Source organism: Ictalurus furcatus, chromosome 8, assembly GCF_023375685.1.
Source record: "Ictalurus furcatus strain D&B chromosome 8, Billie_1.0, whole genome shotgun sequence".
NCBI classification, from domain to species: Eukaryota; Metazoa; Chordata; class Actinopteri; order Siluriformes; family Ictaluridae; genus Ictalurus; species Ictalurus furcatus.
This window is the reverse complement of record NC_071262.1, coordinates 10051591-10071205: the sequence shown is the minus strand read 5'-3', so window position 1 is coordinate 10071205 and position 19615 is coordinate 10051591. Positions and strand designations below refer to the sequence as shown.

Below are 19615 nucleotides of genomic sequence, written 5' to 3'. Positions count from 1 at the left end.
TGTTGAGCAAACTGAAAAATTAAGTTGTGATCACAAGAAATCAACTTCGGTTATGTCGAGATCACGAGAAAACAAAAAAGAAAAAAAAATATGCATGGCTGCTTAGGGCTTCCATAGAAATTATATGGTTTTATTTATTTATTTATATTTTATTTATGCAAGAAGGGCCCAGTGAAGGTAAACTTGTTAAGCCTATAGATAAATGACTCACAGACAGCACTATGTAAAACCAACATGGATATGTGGTGAGCTACAGTTGCTTAATCAGAGTGATAAAGATGTGAAAATTATTTTTCAGATTACATTAGATCTAGATTGTTTGTTCGATCAAATATTCATTCATAATATTTCACTAAACATTTAATAGTAAACATTTCTTAAATACCTATTCCATGGTTTGTTTTTCAAATGTTGAAGTATTTCATATGAGGCCATTTAAACAAATATGAAATATATTGGAAAAATGTTGTATTTAAAAACTTGCGACTGGCAGTATAGGGAAAGAGTGATTCTCTCTTTCTCTCTCAATCTCGCTCTCTCGCTCGCTTCCTTCCTTCACCAGCTGATTTATTTCTTGCATCCTTAAGTATGTTAACACCCTCTTTGTTCTTGCTTTCTTCTTTTTTTCACCACCAGGAGGCTGAGGGCACGCTGCCTAATTTGCTTGTGCTGTGTGGTGATCACGGCATGTCTGAGACGGGTAGCCACGGAGGATCATCAGAGGCGGAAGTCAACACTCCACTAGTCCTCATCAGCCCCGCCTTCCGGACGAAAGGTGAGCCCTCGTTTCTTCTGCAAAAGGTCTGCATTACACAGACTCAGCCTGCCAGTACTCTATAGAGCAGTCAACTGCAAAATTACCTCTCTTGTGTTGAGTCTCTTTAATGAAAGTTAAAGCACACTGCACACATGGAGGGAGGAGTCAGGCCAAATTGCCAAAAGAGGGCCAGCTTCTGTAAAGGAAAATCTAATTAAGAGCTCATTCCAGGCATAAAGCTTATGTGCAGAGAAACTAGTCATCGTTGATTTATGGTACTGATATTGATGCCAGATGCCTCTTTGCTGCCTTTCATTTTAATCTGCTTTGGCAATTCCAGCATTTAATTATCAGTTATTTGTAGGTGAATTGACATTTCTGGATTTTTTTTTTTTTTTTTTTGCTGTTTTTCAGAGAGATTAACTGTTTAAAGTTTAATAGTTATCCGTATAAGAGAGCCACAAGAATCCAAGCCGAAAACCCTGTCCCCTTCTCAGCTACACCGATCTAAACTTCCTGTTTTCTAATTATTGAAACGTTTTTGCCGAACTGTCCAGAAGTGTTTATTTGTTTCCTTGCATAACACAAAAACAGCTACAGGTTGCACAAACATAAAAGCATATAGAACAAGACTGGATTAGACTCGAGGCACATAAGATGCTTTTTTTTTTTTTTTAAATAGTGGACATGCAAAACACATGGTTGTTCATGCAGTAGCTAGCCTTGGATTGGGTTGTAAATCTCTTCTGTATAGCTCTAAGTAGAGAACATATTTGTCTTTGCCATGTCGGATACAATCTTTTCAATGGCCAGTAGCATCTGAACGTTGATGAACAATATACTGGGTAAGAGCGTTTATTTTCAGTCACCTAACCAGCACACTCCTCATGCTGAGTTTTATGTTGAAGATGTTTTATCAGGTTAATTGTATTTTAGGAAAGTGCTGTAGTCTTCCTCTGGATAGTTTCACAGAGCACAGTTTGCAGTCTGCTTCACTTTGGCTGCCATCATAAATCAAGTCCAGATCGCTGTCATTTTGTGTTGTCTGTTCATTATTGATGCAACATACACTATATAATACATAATACACTAGGTTTACCTCACATAATATGACATGGTATCAAATGTTGGTAATGGAGAATTTTGCTATGCTATCGGACCAATAACCGATATCAGGATCGATTCATCCCTAGTCAGGGCTGGTTATGGTGAGGGGGTTAATGAGTCCAGGGAGTGAATTTCAAGGGAGGACAGCGTTCCAGTTCAAACTGGCGAGTTCCACACACATATAGTGTTTGGTTGCTTGCGCAATTTTGAATTTTCATGATTGGCCATAATATCTACAGGCTGCAGCCAATGGGTATGCTTCTGCGTATGGTTGCGCAGTGTTGACTTTCATGATTGGCCATAATACCTACAGGCTGCAGCCAATGTTAACCCTTCTCTATCAGCACCCGTGATCACAGAACCAATCGGACCACCTCAGGTAAATTAACATAGTCTTAACGGAGCCGTTACGACAGTTAGTTTAACAGATGCGATAGTAGAAACTTTGATATGAATAAAGCTGTGTGCATTTACTTGGAATAATCCAGGCTTAATCTGTTTTGAACGCCCTTATTCATCTTGGTCAGTAGTTACATAGAAAGATATGTTATGTTTGTAAAATGCTTTAGTTATGCAGATTTTCAAGTCACTGTGAACTTTTACTGTACCGCTTTTATTTTTTATTGCACTGACACAGGCTGTCACTCAAAAAAAAAAAAAAGGCAAGAAAGAAAAAGTTTGAAGGGGAGAGAGAGACAGTCAGGTGGGCAGGATGAAAGAGTGTTGTGATATGGAAAATAAGGATGAATGAATGGTGTTTGTTTTGTGCCACACATAATTCATTAATGTTGTTCATTGATCTTTCATGTGCCTGTCTTGATACTCAAGTAAGCATATTATTTCAAGGAGACATGATATAAGTGTAAGGTTATTATATATTAAAAAGGTGTTTATACTGATATTATATTTACACTCCAGTCATCTGAATGTGCACCCCTCCCCCTAAGCCCCCCCAAAAAAACTCCCCAACTAGAGTCCCCCCAGTGTATCCTGGCCATTTCTACCACTGTTCCTAGTGAAAACAACTAAATACATAGAGTAACGTGGTCATAAACATGTTTTTTTCTAGCTCAGGAAGTGACATCTGTCAGCAAAATGAGAGCTGTCTGTACAGATGGGACTAAAATTATTACCCTATCAGTTTGTCAAAAAAAAAAAAAAAAAACAGGAGGTAATTCAGCCTGGAATGTTCTCAGTAGAGGGGAAAACACACACGGATTGGTTTCTGGGTGTACACTTATTGTATCTCAATGTGTTCTATTAATACTATTGTAAATCACACATGAATTAATCTGCTAATTCCCTTAGATAGCCACAGCCACATGCAATATGGTAAAAATATTCTTCATCTTTATAGAAATCCATGCTATAAGCCACTGCACACAAGGTGTTACTAAACATGCTTATGTGAATAAACACACACACACACGGTTTGTTTGTACCTCAGAGTGTGAGGTTCTGACATCTTGGCACAGGAGGTGATAGGGTCATTAGCATTTGCTCTCTCTTCTTGATGAAAGTGTGGATCAGCTGAGCATCTGTCTGCTCTGCACTGCCCGGATGAATAGTATAATTGTTTCTTTTGCTTATATATATATAATATATGTATGTGTGTGTGTGTGTGTGTATATATATATATATATATACATTGTGCGTGTTGGGGATATTGCACACTTTCACATTCTCTCTGAAATCTCTCAGAAAATCTCTGAGGATTTATAAGAACTGCATACCTACTATTTTAAGCAGGATTTTTTAAACAATTGATATTTTTTTTACCTGATATATCTGAGTGCCCGGTGATCTTAGATGCACATAGTTCTATTGATGTATGAAATATTACAAGCGTAATTGAAATTTGAAAGGTTGACACGTTTGGCAGATTTGTTACATGAGTTTCTCCTGCAGATATTAAATCTCAAGGTTTATAGCTGGGTGAGAGCATGTGAAATACTCCTCAGCTGCTCATATTTGTGAGTGAATGTGTGAGTTTTTTTTTTTAATGCTGCATCTTCCTGTGTTTCAGAGGACATGGGTGAGCCTGTTGTGGTGGAGCAAGTAGATCTGACCCCTACTCTTGCACTGGCTCTAGCACTGCCCATCTCACAGAACAGTGTGGGACGCCTGATTCCGGCTGTGTTTGAGAAAGCCTCACTCAGGGAGCAGCTCCGTTACCTCCATATCAATGGCCACCAGCTCAGCAACCTGCTTCGGGATAGTAACCCTAGCTTCCATAAGGGTGAGCACAAGACAGCACGGCACAGCACAACACACGAGAACACGGCACAGCACAACACACGAGAACACGGCACAGCACAACACACGAGAACACGGCACAGCACAACACACGAGAACACGGCACAGCACAACACACGAGAACACGGCACAGCACAACACACGAGAACACGGCACAGCACAACACACGAGGACACAGCACAGCACACGAGGACACAGAACAGCACACGAGAACACAGCACAACACACGAGAACACAGCGCAACACACGAGAACACAGCACAGCACACGAGCACACAGCACAACGCACGAGGACACAGAACAGCACACGAGAACACAGCACAACACACGAGAACACAGCACAACACACGAGAACACAGCACAACACACGAGAACACAGCACAGCACACGAGCACACAGCACAACGCACGAGAGCACAGCACAACGCACGAGAGCACAGCACACGAGGACACAGCACAACGCACGAGAGCTCAGCACACGAGGACACAGCACAGCACACGAGAACACAGCACAACACACGAGAACACAGCACAACACACGAGAACACAGCACAGCACAACACACAGGAACACAGCACAGCACAACACAACATACGAGAACACAGCACAACGCACGAGAACACAGCACACCGCACAAGAACACAGCACACCACAGGAGAACACAACACCCCACACCACACGAGAACACAACACACGTTAAGACACCACACCAGAACACAAGACACCACAACACACGAGAACACAACAGCCGAGAACACAGCACACCACAGCACAACACACGAGAACACAACACACGAGAAAACAACACACCACAGCACAACACACGAGAACACACCACACCACACGAGAACACATCACACGAGAACACAACGCACGTTAACACACCACACCACGACACAAGAGAACAACACGACACACAAGAACACACCACAAGAAACGAGAGCACAATACACCACAACACAATACAAGAGAACACAACACACAAGAATACACCACAACACATGAGAACACAACACACCACAACACACGAGAACACAACATTCCGCAACACACGAGAACACAACATTCTGCGACACACGAGAACACAACATTCCGCAACACACGAGAACACAACATTCTGCGACACACGAGAACACACCACAACGCAGGAGAACACATGCGAACACACGAGACCACAACACACCACACCACACAAGAACACAGTACATGAGAACACCCAGCATAGATAATAATAATCAGATCAGGTAAGAATTAGAGATTTCACTGAATATAAATACATTATTTGGTTTGAACAGATACAGGTCCCAAAAAATTTTCATCATTCTGAGGTATTTATTTTCATGTGATATGGCATGCAAATTTAAATAGTCATGCAACAAAGCAAAAAAAACACACAAGAACACAATACAACATAAGACAACACAACACACGAGAACACAACACACCACACCACAACACACGAGAACACACCACACCACAACACACGAGAACACACCACACCACACCACACCACAACACACCACACCACAACACACCACAACACACAAGAACACAACACACGAGAACATACCACACCACAACACACCACACCGCAACACACCTGCTTTTTTTGTTTTTTATTTTTAATAAATTTGCAAAGATTTCAAACAAACTTCTTTCATGTTGCTATTATGGGGTATTGTTTGTAGAATTTTGAGGAAAATAATGAATTGAATCCATTTTGGAATAAGGCTGTAACATAACAAAATGTGGGAAAAGTGAAGCGCTTTGAATACTTTCCAGATGCACTGTATGTGTGTTATGTTACCCACCATGAATGAAACCTTTGGACTGGAAAATGTTACTAGCTGTGTGTCTAGCTGACAGTGCTGACATTTCTACCTTTTTAAATTAGGTTTGTTTTTGTTTTCTATGAGCATTGGGTTCATTAAAAAAATACAACCACCTTACGGTTTAGGCCATGTCCACATCAGCTTTAAACTACAGATACAAATATTTGAAGCACTAAACCGAAACACGTACAGACAATGACATTGTTTTAAAACTGTAGTAGGAATACAGTCCCACAATCTTTATACTGGAAGTAAGTTCATGAAGATTTCATGAAGTTATATTTTTTTGAATCTAATTTTTTTGAGTTTAACTGTCAGGAATTTTTTTTTTTACCCCAGTAGAATTTTTGTTTCAAGATTATATTACTAGTATTCAACATTTAAAATGACTTCAAATGACTGGAAACATTTATGGACATGGTGTTTAGTGTTGTCTCTGTGCCAACACCAGAGTAAAATCATCAGCGAATTATTAGCATTAACCCTGCTGTATTCTAAACATCAGGACCTAGGAGTCTGAGAATGTGAATTGGACAATCACAACACGGAGCATTGATGTAGCTTTTACCAACACAGTGGCACAATAAAGTAAACGTCAGTGTGAATATGTTTTTCTGTTTTCTTGAAATAGGACAAAAAGACATTTGAACATGCTTTTTTTAATGCCTGATGAGTTTAAAATAGGGAAAGAGATTCAATAACATTTCCCTTTGTTCCTTTGACAACAGTCATAAAACGTTCAACACTAGAGATGCACTGATACTAAATTTCTCAGCCGATACCGATAGTTTGGTGGTTCTGCCTTTTATACCTTCTTTTAAATTAATAATAATAACTTGTTTCACAGTAACTGGTCTCATAAACAGAAAACACATTACACACACATTACTTAAATTACCATTAACACATTAACTAAATTGAATTCTAAAAAACCTCCTGTTAGGCTCACTTTCACTCACCACAAACAAAAGCATTTCTACTTCATCACTGAACATCAAACTGGTAATATGTGATATGGAATATACTACTCTACAAATATATTTTGCCCCTTCATTTAAATCTTTTAACAGTGTACTGGCGCTTTAATTCAGCACAAGCAGCATGGCAAAAAAAAAAATTTAGACTCCACGCCAAAACTGCCGGTTCACTGCTGCAGTGTCCGGTGTAAAAGCACTCATCCGCACAGAGCTTTTGCTCTGCTGCAGCATGCAGTGTAAAATTTTAGCAGTGCAGAGCTTGCAAAACTGCAGTTTTGTCGTCATTCCCCACAAGTGACATCATCTTTACACAAAGCGCGAATTCTCCCGCCCTCTTTTTTTATTGACGGGATATAATCCTCCCTGCCCGATGGCTGATAATGTGAAAAATTGCCTTTATCGGCCGATACCAATTATTGGTCGATACATTGGTGCATCTATTCAATACTTTTAGTGAGCTAAAGGTGTTCTGAGTCCATTTAGTGCCCCAGCAGTGAAGCGTAATGACACAGGGCGTCACTCCAGTTTCTCAGTTCTCATTATGTTTTAAATCTAAAACAGAGCTTTGGCTTTCACACACACCTCACAAACTCATCAAATATATGGCTTTTCAATCCAATTCAACTCCATTCCCACTGCTCCTTTTTTTATAGCCTCTGAAGATCGACAATGCTCAAGACTGGGAGTTATGCGTTTGTGTAGACAGACATGGTCTTTGCCTTTGGAGTGTCATAAATCCATATAAATAAGGAGTTTATACTCTTGACCTCAAACCTGTGTGTGAGCACGTTTGTGAAATTGCAATCATTGGTAGTATCAGAAACAATAAATGAAAGATATTCTATGACTATATGTGAGTATATTGTGAGTCTTTAAAAACAACATATTTTCACTCTTTCTGTGTTCCATTTGGGAGGAGGGTTTGGATGAAAATTAAGTTTATTCCATTCTAGTAGTAGGGTAATAATAGTTTTTATAATACTGAATAATACTGAAATCCCTCAGGGGTGACTGTTAGACGCACACCACATGTTAACTTGGCTGACACAGACATCCTGGAGAGGTATACCTCTAAATAAGGTCCACGAAGAGATGCTCCCTGTAGAGTTGCATGTCATACTAGGAACTGGGCCTCCTGCCCATCAGTGGGCTATGGTGATGATGTCCACCACCCAGGGGAGTCATCTCTGCTTAGGCAAGAGAGCAGCCTGTGTCTTACCCCCACAGAAGATAAACAGCTAAACTGAGAATTGAATTTCTGCCATCCTACAAGCACACACTGGGTGCAGCAAGGAATGTCTGGAGTGCATTCTGTAATAAGCCATTCCAGAGAGATGCCATTCATGGTGCTGTGGTGCACTAAGATACTGTAGTTGCCATGTTCACCTTCAGTGAACATGGAACACCTTCAGTGTAGATGGTGACTTGCAGCTATTTAGAAATGACAAGTTCCTAAGCACTAGACCGGCTGTGTTCTAGGGTCTCGTGTATTTATAAGGGTTTGCAGGATTGTTAGATCAGACCTAGTTGACCTGGTTGGAGATGCCAAATCTAGTAGATCTACTCAGGCAGGAAGCTAACTGGGTGTTCTGCAACCACTGAAAGCAGCAACAGTACCCAAGATCTTGAGGCCTCAAATACAGTATGGCTCTGTGGCTTAGGTGCTCTGTCCTGCAAAGAAAGAATCAGCAGTAGAGGAGGTATGTAACAAGTTGTAAGGCCAGTTGTGTTCCAGAGCATCATATCCCAGTATGCTGTCTAGTTCTGCCAGGGAGAACTACAGCCGATAATGGCCACCCATCCCTGGTACCCTGTGGTAGGTTGTAACCGAACCAGCTGTGGTATTTTAGCTCTCTCCAGTGGGGAACAGGCCCCAGTCAGACTCCTTCAGCTTGAAACACCCTGCACTGCCAACAGCTATTGATTGAACTCATTCTTCTGAGTCAAGAACACATTTCAGTCTATGGTGTTTAGGGTCCAGTTACAGTAATACCCAGCCTTTTATCTCTCTTTAAGCAAGTACAGGACAAAACAAACTCTTTCTCTGGGCATTCATTTAACTTGAATGTCTGAGTGCTTAAGGATGATTATTGTTATTATTATTATTATTATTATTATTATTATTATTATTATTATTATTATTATTGTGCAATACAAAGAAATATGCAAAAGCAAAGTTAAATGTAAAAAGCTTACAAGACTAATAGAATGAATGGCCCCAAAGCAAGCATAGGATGCAGGTGGAGTGGCATCAGGAACAGATGTAAATTGTGTACTTTGAAGTTCCTATGTTACCAAATGGGGACCATGCATGCATTGTTGTACAACAGGATGAGATAAAACAATTCTTGGTTGGCAATTTCCCTTCTGGGAGAGATCTCCAACCCAGCATGCAATACATACTGTAGGCAGGAGGAATGCTGCCTCCTAGAGTGTAATAACTATCAATAAACAAAGAGTTGCTCTTTTGAGCAGACCAGATGGCCCTGTTATGCATATGCATATGCATATGGAGAGGTCTCACACAGCAGAATATAAATTTCTATTCTGTAAATAGATTTCAAATTCTCTAACCCACAACATTGTTTACCATGAAATGTGTGTTAAAATGACACTAAACATGAATAGAGAATATACTGATATAAATAAACACAGGCAGCTTTTAATCCTTTTTTTAATGTGCAAACATCTTTCTTGCCCACATTCTTGCAGCCAGAGATGTGAACAGACCCACCATCCTACAAAGAGATTAATTTTGTACAATTGGTGGTGTGCTGCATCTACCTACTAATATGTAACTGGATTTTTAATCATCATTGAATAACATCAGCTATCAAACAAACCTTGATAATAATGTTCATGTATGGTCACTTTGTTGTTCTATGTATCTTGGCAAGAACTGGCTATTTGCAAGGAGTGCTTTGACCCCGCAGATCATCTCTTATTAGAATGTGGCTATGTATGTATGTTTATTTTATAAAATCATTTTTTTCCTCTTCTTTGGAGGTGCTAATTATTTTGAGGTAATCAAAATGTAACATAAACAGACTGCTGTAAATAACAGACATATGAATGGACGGATGTGCTAGAAATGATAACAGGGCAACGTACAAACTGAAGCAACAGTGGAGTCAGCAAGGTTGACTTTTTCAGTGTATCAGCTTAGCAGCAGGCCTAATCAGCACATGAAGCCAGTAATTAAGAATAATTACTGTCTTAAGGCTAATCGCTTTTACTGTTAGATCCTGGCTGCTTTTGGGTGGATGAATTGCAGTTGCTTACAAATTAATTGAGTGAGAATGCCATTGATGCCAGCAGCTCTTTTGATAGATGGTTCCAGGTTATGTATTAGATATGGTTTCAGTGCATTTGGAGCACAGACAGAAATGTAATACCAACACCCCCCCCCCCCCCCATTTGGGGAAGATGATGTCACCAAATGTAAATTGTGCACTAATAATGAGCACAGCTTTGTCTGTAATTAAAAGATCATGTTGAAATATCTATTTTCTTAAAGTATCCTCAGTATCTTTTTAAAAGATATTAGAGTGTGAATATAACTAATACTGGGAATGGTCTCCCTTTGCTCTTAAAACAGTCTCAGTTCTTTGTTGGATGGATTCCACAAGATGTTGGAAACATTCCTTTGAGAATCTGGCTCAACATTCCAGTTTTGGTCAGCCTATGCCTACTAAAGCCTGAGTTGTCTGTTCTTGACTTACAGAATTGGAACCTAACATGATCTTCTGCGGTTTTAACCCATCTACCTCAAGGTTTGACGTGTTGTGCACTGTGAGATGTTTTTCCGCTCACGACTATTGTACAGAGTGCTTATCCGAGTTACTGTAGCCACTCAAATCTCGTCCAGTCTGGCCATTCTCCGTTGACCTCTCTCGTCAACAAGGCATTTCTGTACACTGAACTGCGGCTCACTGGATGTTTTTTCTTTATTGCACCATTCTGAGTAAACTCTGTTGACTGTTGTCTCTGTTGTCTCTATGCTGCTTTTTTACTGACATACTAACATTTTTTCTGTAACATTTCATTTTGTGCTAGAAAACTAATGTTTGGGAATCTAAAATGTTGCCTGGCTGGTTGATGACAGGGTGGTGTTGCTTCCACTTGCGGATAATGGCCCCAATGGTGCTTACTGGAAGATTCAGACATTTTTAAATACATCTATATCCAATTTCATCAATATGTATTGCAACAATAAGGTCGTGAAGGTCTTGGGAGAGCTCTTTGCTTTTACCAATCATGAGATGTTTCTTGTATGTCACCTTGCTAACAAAAGTCTTTTCATAGACCATCAATTTACTAACCCAGCTGATATTAATTTGCATAGATAGGAGGTATAATTACTCTCAAACTACTTATGGATTTCAGCTGGTTCCTTATCTTACCATGCCTTGGAGAACTGCTTTTTCTTAGTGTGTTCAAAACTTTTTTTCCTGTGTCATTCCACTTTATTACACACAACTTTATTTATAGACTTTAATGTTGTGAACTCTTTATATTTCTTGAGTTAATACTGATGTCTGGTGAAAATTTCAGTTAAATAACCTCATTGGAAATATATTTAATGAAAAAAATGTTGACACGTCCAATACTTATTTCCTCCACTGTAAGTGAAATGCTTTACCACAGATCTGTTGAAACGACACCTTCAAAAAGATCATGTCCCACACATTGCGAAAGTCCTGGGTCACATACTTGGAAGTGTTTCAAGTTCTTAAACACAGAGTCAAATTTTATGCCATGAACATCAGCTAACTGAGGATTTCTGGAAAGCTCATTAAAATAATTCTGGTAACTTTGCTTTGTGTGTCGGAGGCCTACTTCTGTTGGAGCATTTTGAAAAGTGTCTTTATGTATAATACAGTAGCAACAGAAATATGTACTTTTACTCAAGTTGTCTGTGAAGCCACCTTTTATTATTTGACCACTGCCCAGCTCAACCCCTGCCTCTTCAAGATCCCTCAAATCTCTTAGAAGAGGACCAACCACTTTGTCTTACCCAGAAAACTGCAAATTCTTAGAAAGCATAACCAGCTGTATGGGGTCTATAGAGGACCTATTATGCTGAGAGATTTCTGACAGGGACATGTAAACAGAAAGTTACTTATGATTTTTTTCTCTCCCTGAGCCAAGAGGATTTACCACTTCAAAGGAATCCTGGTACAAGATAAAGGACACTGAGGAAATACATTGCTGAAAAATATCCTTGTCTTTAAAATTCCTGCCATCCCTTACATCCTCAAGTAAATGTGGATCATCTGATCTGTGTGCCTTTACTTAAGAGTACTGTGCTTTCAGAGACTCATGACTCAGAAGTGCTTTGAAGGTCTCCTTTACTGGAACATACTGCAAAAAGCAGTCTTTTCCTTTGGCATTTGTACCTAGATACACTTTTTTCTGTCATGCACCGCCTGGAGTTTCTCTATTAAACTTTGGATAGTGGTGGCTTGTAGTAGCATTTTGGATTGCATCCCCCAATAGAACAGTGCCAAATTTGTCAAAAATGTGCCTTGTGTATCATTTCAATGTTCATCAATCTCAAAATCCATATGAATGTCATCATGGATTTCACTGTCATGCCTACTGCTTGATGCATCATTATCTACAACCCCAATTCCAAAAAATTCTGGAAAGGCACCATCAATGCTGAAAGGTATATACAGGTTTTAAAGCAACATATGCTTCCATCAAGATTCCATCCCATCTTTACTTCTGAGAGACTCTACCTCTCTAAGATACTCTTTATATATATATATATATATATATATATATATATATATATATATATATATATATATATATATATATATATATATATATATATATACCCACCCAATCATGTTACTGACTTGCTGCCAATTAACCTCCAGCTGTTTCTTTTTATTAAAACTTACTTTACAATTATAAGGTTGACATATGATGTTCTCCCATCACCACAGAATCTGAACCTTTGGGTAGGAGAGGATCCCTTATGTCCTTTGTGTTCATCACCTGCAACATTAAGGCACATTTTGACAGGATGCAAGGTGGCTCTTAGCCAAGGACGGTTTACTTGGCGCCATGACCAGATGCTGCGATGTTTGGCCTTAGCATTGGAAGACAAGCGTAACATGACCAATAATTTGCAACCTGTTAAATCAAAACATTACACACAAAAGACAATATTCCTCCGCCCTGGAGAGCAACCACCAAGAAAAGGTGTTAAAACCAATCTTCGTCCAGGATAACTGGAAGCTGCTAGAGACTGGAAAATGCTGGCAGATGTTGCTCAACGGCTTATTTTTCCACCTGAGATTGCCACCACAAACCTTCGACCAGATATTGTCTTGTGGTCTGGGTCAGCACGCTTGGTTCATCTGGTAGAGTTAATAGTGCCATGGGAGGATGCTGTAGATGAGGCGTATGAGAGGAAGATATTGCGGTATGCTCAACTAGCCACTGAAACGTAACAGCGAGGATGGAGAGTCTGGGTTTACCCAGTGGAAGTGGGATGTTGAGGATTTGTGGCACACTCTATAACCCGGTTTCTTAGAGATGTCGGATTCAATGGCCAAGAGTTGCGTCGCACAGTGAAGAACTTATCTGAAGCAGCAGAGAGGAGCAGAAACTAGCTGTGGTTGAGACGGAAAGATTCTGGCTGGGGAGCTCAAGCACAATACAGAGAAAGAAAGGCTGAGGTACAGGAAAGTAAGCTGGGCTGAGTTGAGTGGGGGATGGAGGGGGGTGATGCTGGGACGCCAGAATTACTGTCGAGCCCTATTAAGGTGTTGCGGGCTACTTGACGAAACACCAAGGATGGAAGGTGCCTACTTGAAGACCCCAGAGATGTACCCTACTTAGCTCAATCCAGACGGTTGTCATGCTGAGGCGCTGGGGAGACTATGCTTGATCCCCGGAGCCAACATCGCAGCCATTGTGTGTGCTGATGCGCTAGGGAGGAAAATAAGCTGATCCCTGGAGACAGCATTACACTTTAGCCATCAACACCAGACAGAAGGATATCATTATATGGAAAGAATGGATGGAGACACATATGGATTAGCTTACTGTGAAGCTATGTCTTAGTTGGTGCTTATCTTGGCGAGAGCCAAGTTCGCCGGCCTAAAATCAGCATGAAGTTAACATCTACTCTCATGTAATGGAAATCACCAGCCTTTTCTTGGCCCGTCCCTACTTTTTTGAGACATGTTGCAGCCATCGAATTCAAAATTACCTTATTTTTTTCTTAAAATGGTACATTTAGTTTATTAATTTGATATGTTTTCTATGTTCTATTGTTAATAACATATTGCTTTATGAGATTTGTAAATTATTGCATTCTGTTTTTATTTACACTTATGTATATTTTACACAGCGTCCCAACTATTTTGGAATTGGGGTTGTATTTGTGCAGGGTTCTCCAAAGAATATCTGTGTTTCCTGCTGATGTGGGATGTGAAAGATGATTTCACGTGAAAACTGTTTTTTACAGTTGGGGAAAAGGGCAGGTAACCTTATTCCCATCTCTTATATGCCATTTTAAATGGTCACACAAGCTAAGCAAATTGGGAGATGTATGCTCACATCCCTCAGCCTGACAAATCACTGCATCCATTTGAACAGGTCTGCAGTTAACACTTTTTTGGCTGTGTGTGCTTCTGATGCATGTGTGACTTGAGAGCACACAGAGTCTGAAAACTGCAAGGACAAGTCGGCAAACCACAGCCAAACCTAGAATTAGCCAGGTTCCTATGTATTTTGATTATGGTGGTAAAACCTGGAAAGCGTTCTCATGGACGATTTACATTGTTTGACACAAATCGCGCGTTCATCTTGACAGTAACCACTAACTAGTTGCTTGATAAATATCAACCACGAAATTTAACCTTATGAGAGGCTGCTGATTTAATGGCAGCATTTTAATATTAACGTCAAATAACATTGGTTTAATTACCGGTTTCTTTATCTTGTGTTTGTCTGCTTAATTTTACCGTTATGATGGCAAACACCAGAAAAGACAAAAGACACCTCCAATCTGGGAATCAAACACGATCCAGACCACAACCTTGAAAATAAAAAAGATGAGCTTGAAAATACTGTCTCGTAAAAAAAAATTTAAAAAATAAATAATCTCTGCTTTAACATCGGTGTTGCCTAACACTCTTTAGTATTTCACATTAGCTTGATATTAACGTTAAGTTAAATGCTCCTCCTGATTAGCTAACGTTAAATCAACAGAGGAACACACAAAATTTGTGTTTCTCTATTTAACTAAGTTTTTCTTCAGCTAATTTATTTGATATTATCTTATTCACAACTCCCAGCCAACAGCCAGAAAAAGTCAAAAAGATACTGTTATAAAAACTCAGTGTTTGCGTAAGTCTCTTTGCTCCAATGACGCACGTAAGTATGCTGTTAACATTACAAGTCAATACATTTGAAAATGTCTGTTTTATATAATAAAATATATCAAATATATTAATACTAACCTTTTTGTTGAATCACCATTGTAAAAGTTCATTCTCAGTTATCCTTTATCAGCCACTTTCACCAAACAGTATAAAAAAAAAAAAAAATTGAAAAGAAAATCTCCCTTGCTATTGGTCAGTTTTTTGTGGGCAGGTTCAATACTGTAAATGGATTTACAGTACAAAAGAATTACTGTAGAATTACGACAGTGACCTTATATTTTCCCATAATCCTTTGATATTTACAATAATGTACTGTATACACATTTTACAGTATTTTGCTGTACGTATTGCAGTAAAATACTGTTCAAATTAGAAAAATCAGTTTCAGTGCACCTCAGTAGCAAAAGGGAAAACCAGACACTAGATATGAGACAGGTTCCACCTGCACTCCCTAAGCAGCTTCTAATCACAGACACCCAATCCTGAACACCTCATTCTAATTTTATGGATTTGAAGGTGTGATAACTGTAGGGGTGTACTTATTTTTTTTTCCATGTGACTGTTCTGGTTTATTTATTTTTTTGTTAATTTAAATTGTGAAAATTATTCCAAAATGTCAATTTTATGTATCATTTGATAGTGTATCGCCTTTATTAATAGGCACTGTTTCAAAGAGGATCAAATGTTTGCTTATCCTAATATAAAAAAAAAAAAGAATTTCCATGGGGTGTAATTATTTTTTCACATGACTGCATGCATATGCAGGTAAAAGGCATAACATTGTGTGCATAAGAGAGAGAAATAGAGTTAGTTACCATATATAGCCAGTTTGGCACCATGTGTGAACTTGACAGACCGTATAATCGTTCAGTGAGAGGTGTGTGTGTGTGTGTGCGTGTGTGTGTGTGTGTGTGTGTGTGTGTGTGTGTGTGTGTGTGTGTGTGTGTGTGTGTGTGTATGTGTGTGCAAGCGTGAGAGAGAGCATGTGTGTGTGAGACGTAGTCTGCTCTCAGAGAAGCTCAGAGCTCAGATGAAGCATGATCAAAGCAGCTAATTTAAACTCTGAGTGTGTCAAAACAGCCCACCGGCTCCCATAGAAGATTTCCATGGTGTCTGTGTGTGAGTGTGTGTTTCACCATACAGTATTTTAGGAGTGAAGTTAGTCTACACAATGCACCCATTTACCTCTTCACATCTTTATTGTATAATTTACATTATTATTCTGTCATTGTTAACTATAGATTGGTATAGTTGGTATAGATTGGTATATATATAATCTACTATATAATCCATACTATCTACTTTTTAGCATTATTTATTTATATATTTTAGGCTTTATTATTATATATTATTATTATTATTTGGGTGGAATGTTAGGAATAGGTGACATCAAAAAACCATGTCCCTAGATATATTAATCTGTATTAAACTCTATTACTTATAATAATTCAATTTATTACTTAAAAGAATAAAGTCAGTATTCTTCCAGCAGTCACTTTGCCAGCCATTAGCCATCGAGTTTTGACTATGTCAGTTTTAAAAATTGGGGTCCAACAGTCTGAGACCACTAGTGAAAATGCTTCTGTTTTGCTTTCGTTCCTAAATAATATTTTTTTTTCATTGCAAATTATATTATCAGCAATAACTTGAGTAAAAGTAGAATCTTAGAAATACACTTTATGGCCAAAAGTATGTGGATACCAGACCATCACACCCATATGTAAGCCTTCCCCAAACTGTTACCACAAAGTTGGAAGAAGAAAATTATTTAGAATGCTGTAGCATTAAGATTTCTTTGGCCCAAGCAGTGTTCCCGCATGACTATCCCCCATGCACAAAGTGAGAGCCATAGTTTGACAAGGTTGGCTTGGAAGAAATTGAGTGGCCTGCACCGAACCCTGATCTCAATTGCACTGAGCACCTTTGGGATTAATTGGAATAATGGCTGTGCACCAAGCCTCCGTTCTGAAATCAGTGCCCGACCTCTTCTTGTGGCTGAATGGACACAAATCCCTAGTAAAAAACCTTCCCAGAAGAGTACAGGCTGTTATAGAAACAAGGGGGAACAACTCAATAGAGTGTTGGCACCACTACTCCAAAAGTGATGGGGCAAAATTTGTGTCAGAGAGAAGAGGTATATCTGTCATTTGTCTATAAAAACTTAGACTAACGATGTATTTTGCTTTTAGCATTATATGGAGCCAGGGTCTGATTATAATATAATAACAGGGCACAACATGCTGTTTAATGAACATCAGCGTAATTTGTTTCAAACTTATATGCTTCAGTTAGCATTGTACGCCTCAAGCAGCTAATAATAGCAAACAATTAGTTCACAGTTAGATAGCACTCATTTTAAATGATGTTTTGAAAATCTAAGACATGTTCACGTTCCGCAATAGGTTTTTTGTCACTGTAGTAACTGTCGGTTTCGCTAAACATTTTTCCAGCAAGCCCTACTTAGTTTATTTGAAGAATGTCATTTGAGCAATGTTCTTATAATCGATTCAGAATAAAGAATATGTGCATATGTCAGTTAAAATATTGAAACGTTAGTGATGCTGATTCAGCGACACGATTATTAAGCTCCAGTGAGCGCCAAAGCGGAGTTTTTCCTTTATCACACTTTATCCCCTTTAGGAAAAATGTGTGACCCTTCAGCTTAACTGGAAGTTTTGATTGTTTTTTCAACCGAGTCAGACCTGTCTGTTATTGCCTGGGTCACCGCCCCAGTAGTTTTAAAAGAGCTGGGTCAATTGCCAGCCCACCCCCGTTGTTCCAGCAGCCCTGACTCAATATGAATGCCTATGGTTTAGAATGGTATGTTCAGTACTCAGGTGTCCACATACATTTGGTCATATAGTGTTAAAAAAAAGATTGAAGTATAGGTTTTAAAAAATAACCAAGGATGTCATGTTTCACCTTCTCCAACTTTCAACAAACCATGTGGCGCTGCAGGCTAGCAAGAAGCCACACTATCAAGATTGTCTCTAATCTGGGTGCTGAAGGTGTTTATGAAGCAGTGTTATGAATCTAGATGTCACTTGTTTTTCACAAACCAAGCAGATCTTGATCAATAAACCATGTCTTACATTATTCCTGTCCAAATATGTTGTTTCACTTGTAAATACTTCACAGTAAAGAAGAAAAATGTTCTTGAATTTCTGACTAACATTGTCCTAAACCTCCTAAAAACTCCTTTTGTCAAAGGAGTTGTTAACCCTTGTGCGTCCTTATGGACATTTTTGTCTTCTTTTAAAAAATTATTATTATTATTTTTTTATCATTTTGTCTGTGTTAATGCAAACAGCATACATTTTTCAAAAGTTGTGCAAAAGGTCTGTATTTGTATTGGAATTTTAATATTTCACCCTCATTTGCTTTCATAAATCTGTTTTAAACTTGGTACACAAAATCATTACACTCAGGACCTTAGGACAAAAATGTTCCCACTGAAACCCATTCAAACTGCAATATTTAATCCCCATGACGTTTAAGCATAAAATCATGCATTTTGTGTTAATAGGCTTTTGTTTTGTTGACAAGGTTTCAAAACATTTTTGAAAAAAAATTCTGAAACGTGTACTATTTTCTCAGGTTTAGCCTAAGGGGAAAATGCATGCTTTTAAGTTTTTCTGATTCTGCTGTATTATAGAGTATATTGTACTGGAAATCTGGGGAAAACTGGGGCAAACTGGGGCGGCTGTGGCTCAGTTGGTAGAGCGGGTTGTCCACTAATCGTAGGGTTGGCGTTTTGATTCCCGGCCCACGTGACTCCACATGCCGAAGTGTCCTTGGGCAAGACACTGAACCCCAAGTTGCTCCCGATGGCAAGTTAGCACCTTGCATGGCACCTCTGCTACCATTGGTGTGTGTGTGTGAATGGGTGAATGAGACACAGTGTAAAGCGCCTTGGATAAAAGCGCTATATAAGTGCGCCATTTTATTTTACCAAATCACAAATGAGTCCCATGCATATGAGTCAAAGAAGGTTGCTGAGCTTTGAATATTTTTGCAATATGTAATGAAACTGGCGTTTAAAGGGTTAAAATTATGAAAATGAATGTTTGGTAGTTATGATCAGAACTAATGCTCGTAAAAAAAAAATCGAAGTTAGTCAAAGTGTAAAAAAATATGAATATATAATATTTTTATGATTTTTTTTTGACATGGACATTTTTGTCCTTTATGGACCTGAGTGGTATGTTTTGTTTTAAATCTGACACTGCATAAAAAATATGAATGCATCAAAATTAATGTTATTGTTAATCATTTACATA

At 38.8% G+C, this 19615-nt stretch overlaps 1 protein-coding gene across 2 annotated transcripts in view; it reads left to right on the top strand.

Annotated features, from left to right (window-relative positions):
• Positions 1-19615, top strand: part of pigg (phosphatidylinositol glycan anchor biosynthesis class G) — a 154697-nt gene that overhangs the window by 51128 nt on the left and 83954 nt on the right. For both annotated transcript variants that reach the window (XM_053630634.1, XM_053630636.1), the window contains exons 5-6: positions 637-775; positions 3891-4103. In XM_053630634.1, the coding sequence (XP_053486609.1) occupies positions 637-775; positions 3891-4103 (352 nt within the window). The remainder of the gene's footprint in view (positions 1-636; positions 776-3890; positions 4104-19615) is intronic.